The sequence below is a fragment of the Vespa crabro genome, chromosome 6 (genome assembly GCF_910589235.1).
Source record: "Vespa crabro chromosome 6, iyVesCrab1.2, whole genome shotgun sequence".
NCBI lineage: Eukaryota > Metazoa > Arthropoda > Insecta > Hymenoptera > Vespidae > Vespa > Vespa crabro.
Window position 1 is genome coordinate 10,222,519 of NC_060960.1, and position 20,100 is coordinate 10,242,618.

The window sequence follows — 20,100 nt, forward strand, 5'->3', positions numbered from 1 at the left end:
TCAACATGATTGAGTGATCGAAAAGATTTAAAAATTTACTCACTACTTAAGAAGTTCTGCGATGGCTCCAAAACGCTTGTCCGTGGTTTAAGTCGAAATTGAGAGTGGATGATTCTTTAAAATTAGATAGGTCGACAACGAAGTTGATTAAGAATCCTCTTCAATGATACACTGAATTTAAATATTTTTTAACGAATGGTCACTGAATTTACTTCGCGAAATTCTATTGTCTTTTATAAATGCAGTCTGTGCGACTGTTAAAAGAGTAAAACATTTTGCGAACAAACACTGACTCTAAGAATTGCATTGCATGCAGTCGATGCAAATACATTTGCTATTTAAATCGCGAAGCGCGAACGAACAAACATTACTTTCTATTTGACGATATTTTTATTTTAGCGATAAAAACATTCGATTATTTCATTCCTACGCGCACGATTACAATGGAGTTCTAAAACAGAAAAATACAAACAAAATAATTAGTAATACTGTTATAATAAAAAAAAACTGTAGAGATTAATTCAAGAAATGTATAATATAGAAATATATTTACTTTAAGTCTTCATTTTTTATTATGCAGAAAAAATATCCTAAGAGAGCTTCGATGATTACTCGTCGGAATCCAAAGGAAGATTAATTCAGTAACAGTCGAAGTCGATCAGAGATTTGATTTTGTTAACGTAAAAATTTTTATTATTTTAAGTTTCTCACGCGTTATCGTCTTTATAATGTTTAAACGGATATACTATTCTTTAAATATTATTTTATTGTACCACATGTACACTTATATTGTTAAAAAAATTATAAACTTACCAAAATTATTAATTTATAAGTTTCTACGCGTAGAAAGAGAGAGAGAGAGAGAGAGATAATCGATGTGCACTAGTTGAAATGCAAAAGGAAACTAACTAATTTTCAAAGTTAATCAAAGGACCGTTTACGTTTATATTGCATGCTGGCCAACAATCACGAAATAAAATTTTATATTATTGGAATTTTATATTAAAATTATTTCAAGTTTTTAGCGCGTTACGATCTTTGTTTAAGCGAATGTAATATTGTTTAAATATTAGTTTATTATACTTCATGTACATTATATATTACTTAAATAATTATAAATATATGGGAAAGTATAATTATTATGAAGCTGATTTGGATATTTATTTCTGTCGAAATGTTGATTTAAAATTTTTTCTTATATAACGTGCCTTGCATTTTATAGAATATGACAATTTAACTATTGTTTTATTCTACATTTTATAAATACTTATAAAGTATTTGTACTTTTTATTTGATCAACGTAGTGATTTTAATTTATAATATATAACATATTTCAAATAGCATTATTTTTTAATTGCAATTAATGTATCTGTCAATTTTTAACACGAGTTTTGTTTATTTCGCTGAAATTTGTAATTTAACCATACAGTTAATATGAGACTATTAAAAAAATTGATAAATTATTGATTATCATAAATTGAATATGATGAATAAAGACGTATTAATGAAGACGCATGATTATACTCTATTCAAATCGACGAAAAAGAAACGAAACCAGCGCCATCTGTAATTTCAGTGATCATGTTCTTAGTTGCACTACTGCGAGCACGCCGCGAGTGTTTTTCGCATTTCATTAGCTTTTGTATGTATTAGAATTGAATATTATTATTTATATGCATTAACGTCGACGATGTCTATTTTTAATACGCGACAATTTTTGGGAACATTATACTCACGTTACATAACTTTCTTTCCGGCGTTTAATTTATCTAGAACGCAAAAGGTTAGAGAATATCATTTTTATAGGTTAGACTGATTGTATCTTGGAATCTTTGAACATTATATAATAATGTTAATTCATTAATTATTTTTCTTGTTTCTAATTTTTTAATAATAATTAAGTATAGGTTAAGTTATAAAATGATATGACAGTCCACTGTGTTCTATATTTTTCTAGATTTTTATCATTTGTCTGACTGGAGGTTCACTGTTGCTCGGTGGTTTGGCACAGTTTTTAAAAAGAAGGCGAAGACTTCCATTGCCTCCTTCTAAAAAATCCATAAGGGATTTAAAACAAAGATTTGCCAATGCTAAATCTAATTTTGGTAATATTTCCATCTTAAAAATTTTTTTTTATCTATTTAATTTTCACTTATAATTTAGCTTTATTTGATTTAATTAAGATCATCATCATTCAATTGAATAATAGATTTATGGCTTGTGATATATTCTTGTATTGTATTGTTATTTGCATACTTCATAACTAATTATTATATATATTTTGTTGTTGTAGATGCGTTATCTCAAGTATCATGGGCCAGAAGAAGTGAAGCAAGTAGTAGAAGTCACATTAGCGAGCGTGCGTCGTTAATTTCACCTTTACCAGAAGGTACTGAAGGTGATGTTAGATTAACTCCGCAGCAATATGGTGTCCTAGGTAAGTCATTTATTACTAAAATCATAAAATTAACTTCAGACGATTCGTATGATTTTTTTCTCATTAAAAATGTATTAATATATATGCATAAAATTTAATATACTTTCTGTCCATACTATTATATTTTTCATTTATATTATTTGTTAAATTTTAATTACATTAAACAATATTTATATCAAAGATATAACCCAAATAATTAATTAAATAATATAAAATAGGAGGTATCAAACATGCAGATATGTATCATTTTACTGATACATTAAGAAAATATTAATATATCCAGATATTTATTTATATATATATTGCATTGCATTTATATTTACATGATGATGTACAATGCAGCAGCTTATTCACAAATAAAGTATTTGCTAAACATAGAAGTTGTCATAAACTTACAGATTAATTTTTGGCATTATTAAAACCTCTGCCTCGCATTGGAATCATATTTATTCATATTCTATTATTAACATACAGATCCAGAGGAGTAGCTCTTGAATAAATAAATTTTTTTATGTCAAATATATATGTCATTCATGCATAGCTTTTATTACTTTTTAAAAGTATGATCTTTTAAAGCATGTTTTTCAATTAATTTATATTTGATATATCATAACTTGCCCCTTTCAATTTTTCAATTTAAAAGTGAAAGTAGTTGTTGATCGTACGAGTATTGGTTTGCACTGTTTATATGTTCTTTTTTTTTTATTTTTTTTCTTTATATATTTTATACTTCTTATTTTTTTTTTTTTTTTTTTATCTCAAAGACAGAATTTTGTAAAGCTCACAATACTACACATTCACTTTGCAGCAAATTATTGCTTCCTATATTGATTATTATTATTTTTATATTATTATCATTATTATTATTATTAATATTATTATTAATATTATTAACTCATGGAATGCATATTATATTTCTGTACATCTGTACAGAATATATCGCATGAATCCAAATCGAATTCATTTTGCTTCAGTGTTATTTAACTTATAGTAAATTATATAATAATATTGTACTTTAAAGCTATTCTTGATAGAAAAACTGTAAACAGATAAATAAGCTGACTACAATAGTTTGTTGCAACTATCGAGACTGTATATAAATGTTTATTATTTATATATTAATATCAATAAACATTTTGTGAGTAATGTAGAATTCACGTAAATAATGTCGTCTCTCTTTCCTCTATATCTTCTTTTCTAATATTGAAAATCACAAAATTAACACACCGATTTAAATAATTCTATGAATTCTTCACATTTTTCAAAGGAACATTTCAGCCTTATCAATTACAATTATGCTCATATCAATGAAAGTTTTATATGCTTCTGTTATTGTTTTTTTTTCTTCTTTTCTTATTTTTCTGTAGATATTCTTTTTTATAGAGATTTTTATATATATATATATATATATATATATATATATATATACATATATAGTATTTTAGGAATCCGCAAGGATTATCGCTTAAAAATGGTTTCAGCGGCTTATGCTTAGCAATATCTCTTTCATAGCGAAGTTAACAATCCATTACATTTGTCAAACAATAATGAACATCAATTTATAACAATAAAAGTGATAATTTGTCAGGTTGAAATAAATTAGAAGTAAAAAAGTAAACGTCCTAATACAAAGAATTTAATTTGAACTGAAATCTTCAAATCAAATTGAATCGATAAAAATGATCCGTAGCCCTTCACCTCTACTCTATGTGTTCTCTTACCACTATCGTTTTATAAATCTTACATTCTTCTAAAATTGTACCACAATCTCAAAAATATATAATGGCTTCATCATTAATTTGCGCATATCCATCCTCCAAATTCAATTTATTCTTTCTGCATAAAGCGAGTTGTCCAAGATAGCATTTGCATTAGCAATAGCTAAGATTTCTTTGAACATCCCTCTCAATGGAGACATTATTATCTCAAAGCTTTTAAGTCTTCTATAATGGTCTAACATTGCTGTTCGCAAAAGGCATGAAATAGTTAGATAGAAGATTCGTTTCACAGCTGAATTTAAAAAGGACAAAGTACGATATTTGCATTTGGTACGATATTATAGTCGATGTTAACGAGTTTAATGTTAACATACGATGCGATTGCTTGTACTTAAGACTTTTCTTTATGTTGTGAAACTAGCTCATCAAACTATATTTCTTCACTAGTCTTCGCGCGTGCGCGTATATATATATATATATATATATATATATATATATATATATATATATATATATATGTGTGTGTGTGTGTGTGTGTGTGTGTGTAATTATATCAACTTGATATACAGACCAAGTTTTCGTAAAGGCAAGCACATCTCATCCGAATTCTTGTCCTCCTATCCACGTGGAGTAGAGGCGCGAGAAAGGGACTTATCTTTTTTCGTGCTATTATTATAATCGCTATATATGAAATTACAGCAATAATCATTTTTTTCTCGTGTTATTTTCTTTTTCTTTTATCATTTTTTTTTTTTTTTTTTCATCTTTTTCATCGTTTTCTTCTTTATGTACTTATTTTCTTTTTTTCCTTTTCCTTTTTCTTCTCTCCGTTCTGTTCTACATATAATATATTACTATTGTGTTATTTTTTTATTTTATTTTATTTATTTATTTATTTATTTATTTATTTACTTTTTTTTTTCTTTTTTTATCTTAATTTAAAGAGATTCATATTATGAACGTTCACGCGATCCTATTGATGACGATCGTCGTTAGAGATAAAATCAATGAACAGGACATTTCTAGCGAGGACACACCGGAGTATACTGTTTCGATTTTATTTTGAAGGGACAACGGACCTCCATCGTCGCCTTGCATGTTCGATGTGTCCGATGTCTTAGGTACAACGATCATGTTCTCATCTAATTCTGGATCATCCATCTTAGGCTGTCTAATTTCTTTGCCCTCGTCGTAAGTGACTTTGACAGTTGTGGTAGTAGGTTCTGTAACGACAGGCGGTGGTGTAGTCGTAGGAACTAGACTATAATCTTTCAGGAAATAGATAGGTCCGAATTCTGGCTTAATATCGAGCAAGGTTTCCTCCCTACGAATGCCATTGATCACTCTTGATGTAGTGACCTTGTCCTCGTAATGAGAAACCAGTTCTCCGGTATATGGAACTTCCATGTCGGTATAGTTAGCTTTTAGAGTAACATTTACGCCAGTACCAGGTTCCAAATAGATTTTTATCCTATTGTGTGAGAAAAATAAAAGAAAATATAATTGTGATTGAGTATGTAACATAAAATAAATAAATAAATAAATAAATAAATAAATAATAATAATAATAGTAATAGTAATAATAATTTACAAAAAGAGAAAAGACGCATATAATACATACTCTTGCACTTCGGTACGAGACTCCCTTTCCTCGATACCCCAAATGATATGAGGTAAATTCGTTCCATTATATAACAAAATCGAAGTATTTAAACCCTTTAAAATAGCATGACCCTGACCCCAGTACATCGAGTAGTTATACGAGTACGCAACAGCTTCTGCCAGTTTCGAACCTTTTTCGGCATCGTTTTTCAGCGTACCTGTCCAGAGCAAGCGTTGTGTACGTTTTATCACTCGTTTTTTCGACCAGTTCAATCTGACGCCGCTAAGTTCGTAATATATCGGTTCGGTCTCGACAAGGACTTCGCAAAATTTCGCTGTATTTTCAATACCATTCTGAAAAAGGAATGAAGTAAAAATAAAATATAAAATGAAATAAAATCTCTTCAATTTGATTTCCATGTTAAAAATCAATTAGACAGTGGAGATATTACATTGATAAAATAAAACTTACGTCTTTAACGTAGAAGATTGTGCCGAAATTACCGTTCATATTCATGGTTCCTATGTAATGGGTATAAGTATAGGGCAATTTTGGATTTGCCTCATTATTGGATACCTCGTACCTTGCAACATACATTTTGTCCGTGGCTACAGCTCCCACGGGTAACGGAGTATATATGTCCCAATGTCGCCAGCTAACTCTTGCCGCATTGTCAACGTTTTCAAGGAGATCGTATTTCTCGTACGAACGAACGTTACCGTGTATCGATACTGTGCAACGTTTTTCATCTCCCAATTGAGTTCCGGATACCCACACACCATTGTGCAATGCACGGCATACGTGTAACGGCTTTTTGAACGGGTTCGGTCTATTCAGAGGCGCATTATTAGACGCCATTAGATCCTCTGTAATTAATTTATTAAATAATTAATTAATTCATTCATTAATTCATTCATTTGTTCATTCATTCTTTATAAAGAATTTATTTAAAAATATTATACGATATATTTTCTTGTATCCTATATATAATATTTTATTCGTACCTTCGGTTTCACGAGGAATCTGAAAACCACCGACCACGATCTGCTTCGAAGAATCATAATGCGCACGTGGGAGCCAATTCAAAGTACTCGAAGTAACGAGTTGACCGTACTTCGACGATATGTGTACGCTGTTGTCAGCGTACGTCAGTAATAGAAGGACACCGATTAGTCCCACAGAAAGATAGTCTTTTTGCCAAGACATCTGTGAGAGAGAGAGAAAAAAAACAAGAAAGAAAGATAAAAATAAAATAATTAAAATTAACAATCAAAATAAAAACGATAATATTTAATACAATTTCTCATGAGTGAATGGATTGTATCAATGATCGATTTAAAAAAATAAACATTCCAAACATTCATTGATTCAAATTAACGTTCAGAATAACAATTTAAACTGACGACGAGGATGTAAATATCTTTATGTAAATATAATGGTGAGTAAATATTAAATCACCGTACGTTTATCAGTGCCGTTTAGTTTGCCGATAAAAGAGATTGACATTATATCGAAAAGTAATTGTGCCGACAAACGATCGGTCGATTCTAACTAAATAATTACGTAGCCAATGTGCCAACTTTCTTCCTCGCTTCTATGTTTCATTCATTCATCGAGAAGTGTTTACACGTGCGTAAACAGTTATTAGCGTGCGTAAACACTTATCACGATGGAAATAAGACAAAGTTGTTTTAGAAATATTGCCGTGTGTATTATAATACGTGAAAAGATATTTAACCAAAAGAGAACAATCCTTATACGAGTGAGTAAAGCGAGTTAGCTTGGTTGGCTGGTTAGTAGTTGGTTGGCTGGATGGCTGGCTGGCCGGCTGGATGGCTGGCTGGCTGGCTGGCTGGCTGACTGGTTGGTTGGCTGACTCGACACGCGATTATGAAACACGGTAAGGAAGTTCACGTAAAACGAGTCCATAATCCGGAACCATTTTACTGTAAGGCACATCTCGCGGCTACGTTCGTGACGTTCGAGACTCGTTCACGTTGATAGTATTATCTACCGTATACAAATTCCACTTACCGTAATGATTCCGCGGTGTATTCGTTTATGTAATAATTTATATTATATATTATATATTATATACATCGATACTCCTTATTCCACTTAGTTTCATTATCATTCGATATTTTAATAATATCCATTGTTTCCTTTCCTTTTTCCCTCCCCTATCCTATATCCTATCCTATCCTATCTCCTATTCTCTATCCTTTTCGAATACATTTCTTTAAATATTTTATAATCGCTCCTTAACACTCATGCACCTGTATAATTTTATCGAGATTTATACTTTGGAAATAGAGTTTTTTGGTGTCTTAAAAAAAAGAAGAAAAAAGAAACGAAATTACCGGTTTTTGAACTGTTCTCTAATTACAAAGCTTACTATATCGCGGCGGATAGGAAGAGGGAGGGAAGGAGAATGAGGTAGATATAAACCGCATTCCAAAGAATTAAATGTCATTAAATTAATCACTGTTTCAATCGTTATCGTTCTCGTCTTCGTTGTTGTTATTGTATCCCGATTAAGTATGCACATTCAACACATGTCTCTTATATCGTTTTTTTTTCTTTCTCTTTTCTTTCTTTTTTTTTTTTTGTTTTTTTTTTCCTTATCTTCGCAGAAGGTATTACATATAAATTAGTTGTTAAAGAAAATCTCGTAATTCGTTTCGAATATATTATTCTTTAGCGTTCCGACTTGTTCGGTTAGTTGGTTTAATTGGTATACGTAAGTAAGAACAAAGAACGAAGACGGAGAACTGGCTTATATACTTTACAGATAAATTGCAATTATGATTCACTCTTTAGAGAAGAAATTGCTGACGCATCGAGTAAATTCGATCAGCTTTTGTACGAACAAATTCAATTACATTGTTATGTCTATCTCTTTTATCGCGTTTTATCAAAGTGAACAATAATTATTTTTTTTTTTTTTTTTTCTATCATGTAAATCTTCTAATCTCTGTTAAATAGAATTTTATGATAGAGATATAAGTATTTGAAAAGATTTTCACCAAGGGAGAGAGAGAGAGAGAGCTTTTAAACGATCTCTATCCGCCATTAGCCTCCCACCCTGGCTATCTAGTAATTTTTGTCCAAGGTGATTATTCAGATTAACTAGAGAGAAACACAGAGAGAAAGAGAAAGAGAGAGAGAGAGAGAGAGAGAGAGAGAGAGAGAGGAGATGGTGTGTGGGGAAGAGAGAAAACTGTAGAACATTTCCTGTTCACAGTTCTACGGAAGCTATCATTGTGTCTGGTATTATTGTCTCCTAACCCGCAGCAAAGTATTACGATAAAAGGTTCGCTTTACGGGATGTTTCCACTCATATCTATTCCATTCGAAATAGCGAAACGAATTGTTGTGCTCGATCGAGTAACTCCAAGGACATACAATATATATATATATATTGCATATATATATTGTATATATATATATATGTAGTTCGACTGACGACATTTATAGATAATAAAGAGGAGAGTGAAATTGACGAGAATAACGAAGAGACTTCAATGATAAAGATGATCTAAGTAATGAATTTTAATATTTGAATTAAAACATAACCATAGATTCAAGCTTATCAAAGGATTATAATCAATTTTATTCGTTTTCATAATTGAATGAAATTATTCATATTAAGAAGGCGTTTCAAGTACGAACTATTTCAACTTGAAAAGTTTCAAAAGTTTATTAGGAATTAGGGAGATTGAATAATTTTGTTTTTCCCTATAAAATTTCAATTCATCCGTATGATACACGTTTTTTAGTTAGCTGATGACAGATCCAGAGAATCAGGGAGTTAGAAAGAGAGAAAGAGAGAGGAGGAACTTTCCAATACAAACTTTCCTTTCAATTCCATCGTACAAAAAGCCAACGAGAATATTTATAACCGGAATAACACGAAGTTGTCCATTAAAACATTATATATATATACATATGTATATACATAGGTAGATATAAATGATAGAACTCGAGGAACGTGCTTTTGAAAGGAGCTCACGTAATAACGATTTATTTATCAATTATACGAAGGTATGATGCAATTTGTTCGATACATTGATGAGTAAACATGACATATTTACTTATGTACGTATATAGAAAAGAATGTACACAGTCTATCTGGCACGGATATGTTATTTGCACGTGAATGACACTTTTATTTCGAGAGTTAACACGCGCGTCCATCCGTGCCGATTCAATTATGAGAAATCCTTTTCTTTCTCTTTTTTTTTCTTTTTTTCTTTTTGTTTTTCCTTTCTATGAATAATATTATAAATTAAAGTATGACGAATCCGATATTTACGAATATTTCGATGATAATTTTCAGGGAAAGAAAATTAGACTCGTGTATGTGTTTTTCTTTTCCTTCACTTTTCTCTCTCTCTCTCTCTCTCTCTCTCTCTCTCTCTCTCTCTCTCTCTCTAAATGCAAGGTAGTTTAAACATTTTTCACTGTGATTGTACAGGGTGTTAACGCCAAGTGCAGACACACAGAGGGGAAGAGGTGGTATTGATAGATCTCTGCTCTCCTCCTCCTCCTCCTCCTCCTCCTCCTCCACCACCTTCTTCTCCTCCTGCTCCTTCTCCCTCCTCTTCCTCCTACACTTTTTCCATCAACATCAGCATCCACTAACACCACCGCCAGAACCACAACCACCACCATCACCACTAAGCCCTCCGTCTCATTGCCTGTCTCCCCCAGGCAGACGTTTAATCAAGGATATTTGTTCCACTTACAATAATATGCATCGCGATACATCTTGAATGCATGCCCGCACGCATTCTAACGATATGCGTAATGCAACGAGCTACTTCATTGTCCTCCGGATGCGCGTCTAACGGCGTTTTGTCGAGTTGATCGATCGTTATTAAATATGATACCTACCCACCCACCCTACCATCCCCCCCCTCCCATCTCCTCGCCGCATCCTTTAACCCATCCCAACACCCATCGTTATTATTTAATAACAACAATAACCATTACGTAATATCAAATCTTCCTCGAGAATGATAAAAAAGGAAAGACACGAGGCATATAATTCATAAAACAATATTAAATTTTCTATTGTATAATGACGAAATTATATATATATATATATATATATATATATATATATATATATATAAATATATAATATAATATAATAGGTATCAATTCGTATCTATTAAAAAGTATATTTATATTTGCAAGTAATTAAAAATGCAAATATTATATTCCATCGTTCGTATAATAGAAAATTTTATGTTTTTCCTTTATTTATATTTATTTTATATTATTCCTTTTCAAATATTATAATATAAATTATTATCGTATGCGCGTCATATTTAAGGACGCGCTGAGGGGAAAGAGATAGAGAGAGAGAGAGAGAGAGAGAGAGAGAGAGAGAGAGAGAGAGAGAGAGAGAAAAGAATATTGATTTTTTTGCGAAACAATTAATATTACATTAATATTATAATAATCCTCGGAATTAATCGTCGAGCTTCTAATTATTTATTACCAGTCGTAATATAAAACATTAGCATTCTCGTTATGAATATATTAGGGATATCCTCTTAGATCGTTAATGATATCCACCAGGAAATCGTGTAAGAGAGAAAGAGAGAGAGAAAGAGAGAGAGAGAGAGAGAGAGAGAGAGAGAGAGAGAGAGAGAGAGAGAGAGAGGAAACTTACACGAGGGAGTAACGTGACGCGAACTATCGGAGCGTGAATAATAATTTTCGCGAAATGTTTCTCTGCTCCCCTTTTTTTTCTCTCCTCCTTCCTCCACCACCTCTACCCTCCCCCATCCCACCCAAAGATTTCCTACGTAACCTCTATAAACGTTGGTAGTAGTAGTAATAGTACCTTGTTGTTGTAGTTATAGCGGTTAGTTAGTATAGTAATAGTTCCTGATAGGATCTCAGAAAAAGCAGAACAGAACGTTTCTTCTTCTATTTCTCGTTTATCGAGTAATCAATTCAAAGCAGTATCAATGTTAAGATTAATAAGTTCATTCTTTCGAATGCAGATATATATACTACGTATATGTATATATGTATATATAGCGTGCACACACACACACACACACACACACGTGTTTCATATTGAATTTAAAATCGATTTAGATAATTCTAATAATAAGATTGTAATATGATCAATTTATTATATTATTTTTGAAATATAAATAAATTTAAAGGATATCTCGATGTTAATAAATAAACTTTAATGTAGTTAAATATATGTACTTTATTATACGGATTATACATTTATACATTCATATATATATATATACATACATGTGTGTGTGTGCATATATATACGTATGCTACGTTCATTTATTAACATCAACGTATTACTCTAAATTGTTTATATTTAAAAAAAATATATATATATATATATGTATGTGTGTCGATAATTATGAAAATGATCTAAGTCATATATTTTTTGTTTCGAGATATTTAAGGAATAAATAAATAACATTAAATGAATTTCATATAATGTTGAAATAACAAGCACTATTTAAAGGTTCATCTTCGACAATATCGTAAAAATTACATTGAATTAATTTACTTTAAATTATTGTGATGTGAAATAACCGATAAATACATTTTTCATTTTTTTTTTTTCATTTTTTTTTTTTTTGAACCACTTCTTTCATATTTATGAGCATATATATTTATATTATAAATTGTTAATGATAATTAGTAAAAAATGTTTAGAACGTTGATTCAATCATACGAACAATCTGTAGAAATTTCACTCAGACGAAAATAATGATGGCATTATTTTATTATTACCAGAACGAGCGAGCTATCTCGGTTATAATTCGGTCAGACTGTATCCATGCACCTTGGAGTTGATACGACGGTGACCTACTAACCTTAGCCCTCCTCCGTGGCATCAGCCGAAAGAAATTTATAAAACTCGTCGTCCTACGTACATACATATATACACCCATACATACATACATATATATATATATATACATATCCTTTCATCGTCGAGATTGCCAATATATTTCATTTTACTATGAAAAAGAAAAAAAAAACAATACGTTGATGAGTTTTAAACGAGTTATATATCGTAAAGATCGATTAGAAATTTCGTGAAAACAGGGGAAGGACACTCTCGGGATGTAGAACTCTTATCGATTATTCGCCATTCACAATGGACGGAAAAGCTTGTAAACTAGGTCTCTTCTCTAACACGTCTAATCGGTAGGAATTTATAAGATATATATGTGTGTGTGTGTGTGTGATTAGAAGTTTCTTATATGCGATTATCTTGAAGAAAAAAAAAAGAATAATAAAATATCCGTAATATTATCTGATCGTGATTTAAACCTGGCAAAAAAAATTAGACGATACAAACTTTCACGAAATTATCTTCGAGAGAGAGAGAGAGAGAGAGAGAGAGAGAGAGAGAGAGAGAGAGAGAGAGAGAGAGAGAGAGAGAGAGAGAGAGAGAGAGAGAGAGAGAGAGAGAGTGTGTGTGTGTGTGTGTGTGCATACATAATCAAAGAGAAAATATAATCTCTCTTATGTGGGCTAGGTGCATAGGCGTAGATCACTATGAAATGTTTAACTTCACTTTTTCCAAAGTATTATCTTTTTTTTACTCTAGGTAGTAAACCAAGTGAAACCTTAGTTCGACGTTCCAAAGGTAGACAATCGTGTTATTACGTTGAGTGTGTCGCTTGAAGGTAAATATCAAAGATGGTGGAATGAGAGAGATGGAAAATGAGTTTAATCAATTTTTCTGTTCTTTTCTTTTTTTTCTCTCTTTCATTTCTTTTCTTTTCTTTTTTTTTTTTTTTGCATAATCGATCCTAATAATTATTCATCTTCTTATACTTTGTTATTTTAATCGTTGGAATAAATTTTATTTTTATCTTTGTATATATTTGTATGTGTATTATTTGTTTGTTTCTCTCTCTCTCTCTCTCTGTGTGTGTGTGTGTGTATGTTCGTAAAAGGAACGAAATTGAAATAATTTCTTTTAATATTAATTTGACTTTTTTTTTTTAGAATGAAACGGGTAGAATCGTGATAGAGAAAGAGAGAAAGAGAGAGAGAGATGTATGTTAAATAAATTGAAAGAGTAACCACTTAATCTAATTTTCTCCCTCGTATTTTCTTGATTTGGTCGCTTCTACATATATATATATATATATATATATATATATATATATATATATATATGTTTAAGTACGTAAGTACACATACGTAAGTGATGATGTTCTTGGCGAAAGTGGGATGAATAAGACAGTGAATTTGGATGGAGGTATTACAAGTTGTGTATGACTCAACGATAAACGGCCTATTGCCGTTTGTTGGATATTTGAAACCGACATGCTTGAGAAACTCCAACCAGCCAGCACAAGTAGGCAGGGAGGCAGGGTGGCAGAGGGTGACTGCCCGTACACGACGGCTAATGTACATGATACGATCGCTAGATCGTAAAATGTACGTAGTATCCATTTCTGAATAGAATAGTTATATATATATATATATATATATATATATATATATATATATATATATAATATGAACGTACGTATACGTTACGTATTGCACACAGATAAAAACAGATTGTACTATGTATAGAAGAGAGTTGCAAGAGAACAGTCTTGCGAGGTAAGCAGCAACTCGATATACTCTCGCGAAAAAAAAAAGAAAAGGAAAAAAGAAAGAAAGAGAAGAAAAAGGAAAATGAAATAAGCGTAAAAGCTCAGATGAAAGAGATAGAGATAATGATAAAGAAAAACGACGTCAAATAAGATAATTAAATGCTTTTGCTGAATGTAATGACAATAGTTGATGATAGATATCATACATAGATACGTACATATAACTATGTGTATTCTTAAATCATGACAATGTGACACGACGAAATAGAACGTAAAAGATCACGGAGTTATAACCTTCGAGTTATTTTGTTTTACGTAGCTATCATTCTCTTTGGCTTATTATTATACTACTTTGTCGATCGATCAATCGATCAATCGATTAGTCCTATCGCGTGAGTATATTATGTTTTCGTTGTTGAAGAATGACGTAATACTAAATTAATATTGAAAATGAATTTTGTCGGTAGATTCGAAGTATATTACATATAAAAATGAAAATAAACGATCGTATTAATCATAATCCATTAGAGACATATATATATATATGTTACATATACGTTGTGTAAAGTTATTTCGTGTGTCGCGTGGGAAGACATGCGTGTTTCCTGAAAGGATCCACGACCTATGCCTATCGTCAATTATCATTCTTACGAATTGGAGGACAGTAGAGTGGAGCGAACGAGTTAACGGTCAAATAATAGGAAAAGGGAAGAGAAAAATATAGAGAAAGAGGAAAAACAGAAATGGGGGCTTATCCTATGTACGGCATATCGAATGAAGGGAATATCGATTTTCTACGGTTGTACTGTCAGTGGGCAGCGCAGCGTTACCATGATAACCCTCCTAAGCCCCTCTCCATTCAATTGGAAGGAGAAGAAGACGAACGAAGAAGAAAGCTGAGAGCACTTCTTTTGCAGTTACACTTAGCACGTGCATCCAAGCATGGCGGGACAAATTTCCTAGTAGACGTAGTGGCCACTTCACTATGAGAGAAATAGCGTGTGAAAAAGAGAGAGAGAGAGAGAGAAATAAAGAATCTACTTCCGCTTTTATTAGTCTTGCTCGGCAAGGAGATTCTCATCCACGATTTGAGACTAATCAACAAAATGCATGTAGATTTCGAGTGGGTTTTATTATTAAGATTCGTCTATTTAGAAAATGACGTCGATTTCTTGTCGATTCGAAATCGAATTCATCTTTATTTATTTATTTATTTATTTATTTACTTTTTTTTGTTTTTTTTTCCTTACTTATTTATTTATTTCCTTTTCACATCCTTCTTTTTTTTTTCATTTTAGACCGATGCTAGTGATAGACAGGAGCATTAAACACGCGGATAGATTTATACTCGAAAACGAATAACGAGTGTAATGTTGTGGTGTAGGAGGTCCTTTAGCTCGAGAGTGCTGCTTTTATTTTTTTTTTTTGTGGGTTCAAAGCAAACGTCGAAGTAAAACTAGAAAGCAGCAAGGAACACGCGAGTATTATAGTCGTCAACGTTTTCAACGACCTCGTACCACGGATCCGAACAATGGAACAAAGGGTGCCTGTTAAAAAGCCGTGCGATTGTTTGGCTACATCCCCCGCGGTGTTATTCCGCGGAATATGATAAAAATTGAGGTGTAAAAAGGAGAGAGAGAGAAAGAGAGAGAGAGAAAAAATTCTTATGCGAATTCTTAAACGAATTTACCAAATATTTCTATAGTGAAGAATCAAGATTTATTTGCCTTTAAAGCTTTCTCTTTTCTCGTCACGATAAAAACTCGTTCCTTTGAAACTAACTTAAGTGAGAAAAATTTCATTTTATTCTAAACAATAATCAATTATTCTAAACTCTTATAGATATGTATATATATATACGTACATACGTATATTACGATTAAAATGAATGTCTTTCTAAAGTGTGCCGTGAGAAGGTCGTTCGTAAAGAAACGAAAACCTTCAAGGATCTCGTCCCATCTAGGATCTCATATATCCTGAGAAGTTTAGGGTCGAATTATTATCGCTTAGTCTTTTAGCCATGACCTGACAACAGTTGGAAGGACATTTGCTAAAGACGAACCTACTCGTTTTACCGACGTCTCTAATGTCAGAATACGATTTAGATATATGTATGTAATATACATATATATACATATATATATATATATGTATATACATAGATATTTATGTATGTATGTACGATTTAAAGCAAAGAGAACGAAGAATCTCAGCCTGTTCACATAATTCCGAGTATACAGGTCGGCTAGGGCGGGCTATGCGTGTTACGGCAATCTTCGTAGTAAGTTAGGTTGGGATTTTGTCCTTCGTAAAGAATCACACACACACACATACACATAGATACGTAAACACATACATAATACGTGAGTTGACCATAACGTCATCTCCAATTTCTTCTCCGTTAAACGTCATAAAACAAGCTCGAGCAAGGGTTATTTACCTTCTTAGCTCTTAAAAACATCATAGTACACGTTTCACCATGAGATTCTAATTGTATTAAACATTCGACCAATAATAACCAAGAATAACCAATGAAAAGTAACTAAAACGAGCAAACAGAACTAACGGAGAGAAAGTAAGTGGGTAACGCCATTACGAAATAACCGACATTTTCTCATCGACTCCGACAATCATCGCTTTTTTTTTTCTTTTCTTTTTTTTTTCTTTCTCGGTACCAAAAGGTTGTAATCGATGTCATTTAATATTTCGAAGGAACTACATATTCATTATTTATTATTATTACTGTTTCGTACGATCAAAAATTTTATGATTCGATCGAACGAACAATGAAATAACGTATGTATTTATGTATCTATTTATTGTATGTATGCGTATTTATGCATGCATTTATATCTCCATATGTATTCACGTACGTATGTATGTATCTTTTTTTTTTTTTTTTCTTTCTTTTCTTTTTCCTCTGGCAAACTGGCAAGAATTTCGGTATGACGATAAAGACGTCTAGCATTGTAATAAACTCTTCTTTCTCTTTCTTTCTTTCTCTCATACACACATACACACACATACACATATATGCACACACATAGAGAACGATATAAGCTTCGATACATCTTTCTCGACGATATACTCTCTCTCTCTCTCTCTTCGTCGAGAGACATCTTTTAATCACGTTAACCGCCTAAGACCGCCTTGCTACTTGCAATTAAGACAATTTACTATGTACCAGTATGAATTAGACGAAGTTACCGCTGCCCTTTTATGAAAAGACGAGACCGAGAGATTTCTTTCTTTTTTACCTCCTTTTTTCTCTCTTTTTTTTCCTCTCTCTCTCTCTCTCTCTCTTCTCTTTTCTTTTTTCTTGTCAAACAACAAGTGCGAGAAAATATAGCGGATTAACAAATGTGCAGTTAAGTAGTCGAAAATTGGTATAATCCGGTGCGCACGCGATCACGCGAGAAATTGACGCTTCGGAATATACACTTTTGTGTGTGTGTGTGTGTGTGTGTGTGTGTGCTTCTTCCGTTTCTTCGATATTCTGAATCTTTCAAGATATATATACATATATATAAAAAAATAAAACTCAGAAAACATTGCAAACGGATATTACATACAACGGTACAAATCATCAAACGATACCAATAATTTTCTTATGTTTCGTTTTATTTGTTTTGCCTTCTTTCTTTCGTCGTTTTTTTTTCTTTTCTTTTCTTTTTTTTCTTTTTTTTTTTTTTTTTTGTTATACCCGATAACTTTACATGTTATTCCGCAACAGTATATATTATTTCCATTAATATAGTAACCTAGTGTACAAGAGAAAGAATAAGAGAGAGAAAAAGAGAAAGACCAATATGAATTACTGTCAAGGGCAGCTATACGACTTGACCTATACATTCAGGAACTTTATTAAACTCGTTTCCGTTCAGAAGATCGCTCCAAGGCACACGATTGAAAATTCAAGCACCACTTTAATACCTAACAGTAGCCACTCTTCTTTTACCATCGTCACGCTTCACGATACGCCGTTCATGCGTCCTACAAAAATCTTTTACAGTTGTTCCCACCATCTTTATTACAATTATTATTTGTCTATTACCGTTTTACCCTCAATCGCGATTTTTTTTTGCTTTTTTTCTTTATCTCATTTTTTTGTTTTTCTTTTCTTTTTCTTTTTTTTTTTTTTTTTTTTTTTTTTTTTTTTTTTCTAGGAAACTATAGAATTTGTTTTATAAATCACTGGTATCTATTGGTTTACTTTTGATCATCATAAAATATATATATATATAGGTTTTTGTATTTTTATATATTAATTTGTAGAAGGAAAGATTAATTATTACATGAAATACAAATTGATCGAAAAAAATTTATATATGTATATATATATATATATATATATATCCAACAAACATATTTCCCGTTTACTGCTTATCATTATTTGTCTATTACCGTTTTATCGTCAGCCTTGATCTTCTTTCTTTTTTTTTTTTTCTTTTTTTTTTCTGTTAAGAAAATATATAAATTTTTCTCTACGATTTAATCCTTTTTTTTTTCTTTTTCTTTCTTTTTTTTTTACTAACAAAACCATAAAAATTATATTATAATTTACCAAGACTTTTAGTTTGCTTTCGATCATAAAATATATATTTCGATGCTTATTTCGATATACTTAAAGTCTCACGTACGAAAAAAGGAAAAATATTATTTATTACGTAAAATGTAAATTAATCCATCTATTTATCTATCTATCTATCTATATATATATATATATATATATATATATATAGATCAAACAAAAAAGATTCTTCCAATGTTTACTGCTTATGTTAGGAAAAGAGGACCGTTAGTCGAAGGAACAAGAAAGAGCAAAAGCAAAAGCAATCCTGCTGGAAAATGTCGGATATCGTACTCCTTTGCCTTCTACTATCGAGATACGGAAGATCTTTCCGCCTGACGTGGCACGTAGTTGGGCAGTACGAGGTCTCTCTTTTCCCCCTCTCTATCTATCTTTCTTTCTCTCTTTATCTTCTCTCTTCGTCGGTCTACTTTATGATCCTGGTGGGGGAGAAAAGAGAGTAAGAGAATGAGAAAGAGAAAGAATAAGAGAGAGAGAGAGAGAGAGAGTCAGGCAGACAGAGAAAGAGAGAGAGAGAGAGAGAGAGAAAGGGAAGGAGAGGGGAGAGAGCGCCACGAACATTTTACCCTTTCGCCAGGATATTCAATCCGAGTTCTATGTAAGTACGTTTCTTGTGTCTACCGAATGACGATAGAGATATACACGGTAAAGATCTTTTCTTGGCATGATTCACCTACATACATTCTACCAACCATCGACATTTTTTTTTTTTTCTTTTTTCCTAATATACTTATACTTGCATATCAAAAACTCTATAGGGAGGGGGATGTTTATGATAGTTGAAAAAAAAGAAAAGAAAGAAAAAAGAAAAATTACGCGTCTTTTGTAAACGTCAGACGATAACATAACGACTACGCGTCAATTTTTATCATGTTTAAAAAAGTAGAGTAATAGCTGGTGTTTTTTTTTCTTTTTTTTTTTTTTAATAATAATAACTTTTAATTACTTTATTTTATCTGTTTCTTTCTCTTCCTTGCAACCGATCTTTATATATTTGCTTGAATATATCTCAATGCATACCGATATGTGGCCTACATTATTCGATTTTCTCGATTAGGAAGAAACGATAATAGAGGGGCTGAATAAACGAATGAACGAACGAACGAACGAACGAACGAAAGGGGTAACGA

General features: G+C 31.6%; 2 protein-coding genes across 4 annotated transcripts in view; one reads left to right on the plus strand and one right to left on the minus strand.

The window, feature by feature from the left end:
• Positions 1 to 1,562: 1,562 nt before the first annotated feature.
• The window catches only part of LOC124425254 (mitoguardin), a 34,711-nt gene continuing 16,173 nt past the window's right edge, over positions 1,563 to 20,100 (plus strand). The window contains exons 1-3 of one of the 2 annotated variants that reach the window (XM_046965416.1): positions 1,563 to 1,783; positions 1,958 to 2,105; positions 2,294 to 2,437. In XM_046965416.1, coding sequence (XP_046821372.1) covers positions 1,691 to 1,783; positions 1,958 to 2,105; positions 2,294 to 2,437 — 385 coding nt within the window. In that variant the 5' untranslated portion in view covers positions 1,563 to 1,690. Of the gene's footprint in view, positions 1,784 to 1,957; positions 2,106 to 2,293; positions 2,438 to 19,164; positions 19,569 to 20,100 lie in introns of those variants that run through there. The other variant, XM_046965417.1, reaches the window with a different exon arrangement.
• The window catches only part of LOC124425255 (protein unzipped), a 20,747-nt gene continuing 5,664 nt past the window's right edge, over positions 5,018 to 20,100 (minus strand). The window contains exons 1-5 of one of the 2 annotated variants that reach the window (XM_046965419.1): positions 7,497 to 9,293; positions 6,763 to 6,964; positions 6,230 to 6,624; positions 5,777 to 6,111; positions 5,018 to 5,626 (exon numbers count right to left, since the gene is read on the minus strand). In XM_046965419.1, the coding sequence (XP_046821375.1) occupies positions 5,119 to 5,626; positions 5,777 to 6,111; positions 6,230 to 6,624; positions 6,763 to 6,964 (1,440 nt within the window). In that variant the 5' untranslated portion in view covers positions 7,497 to 9,293 and the 3' untranslated portion in view covers positions 5,018 to 5,118. Of the gene's footprint in view, positions 5,627 to 5,776; positions 6,112 to 6,229; positions 6,625 to 6,762; positions 6,965 to 7,496; positions 9,294 to 20,100 lie in introns of those variants that run through there. The other variant, XM_046965418.1, reaches the window with a different exon arrangement.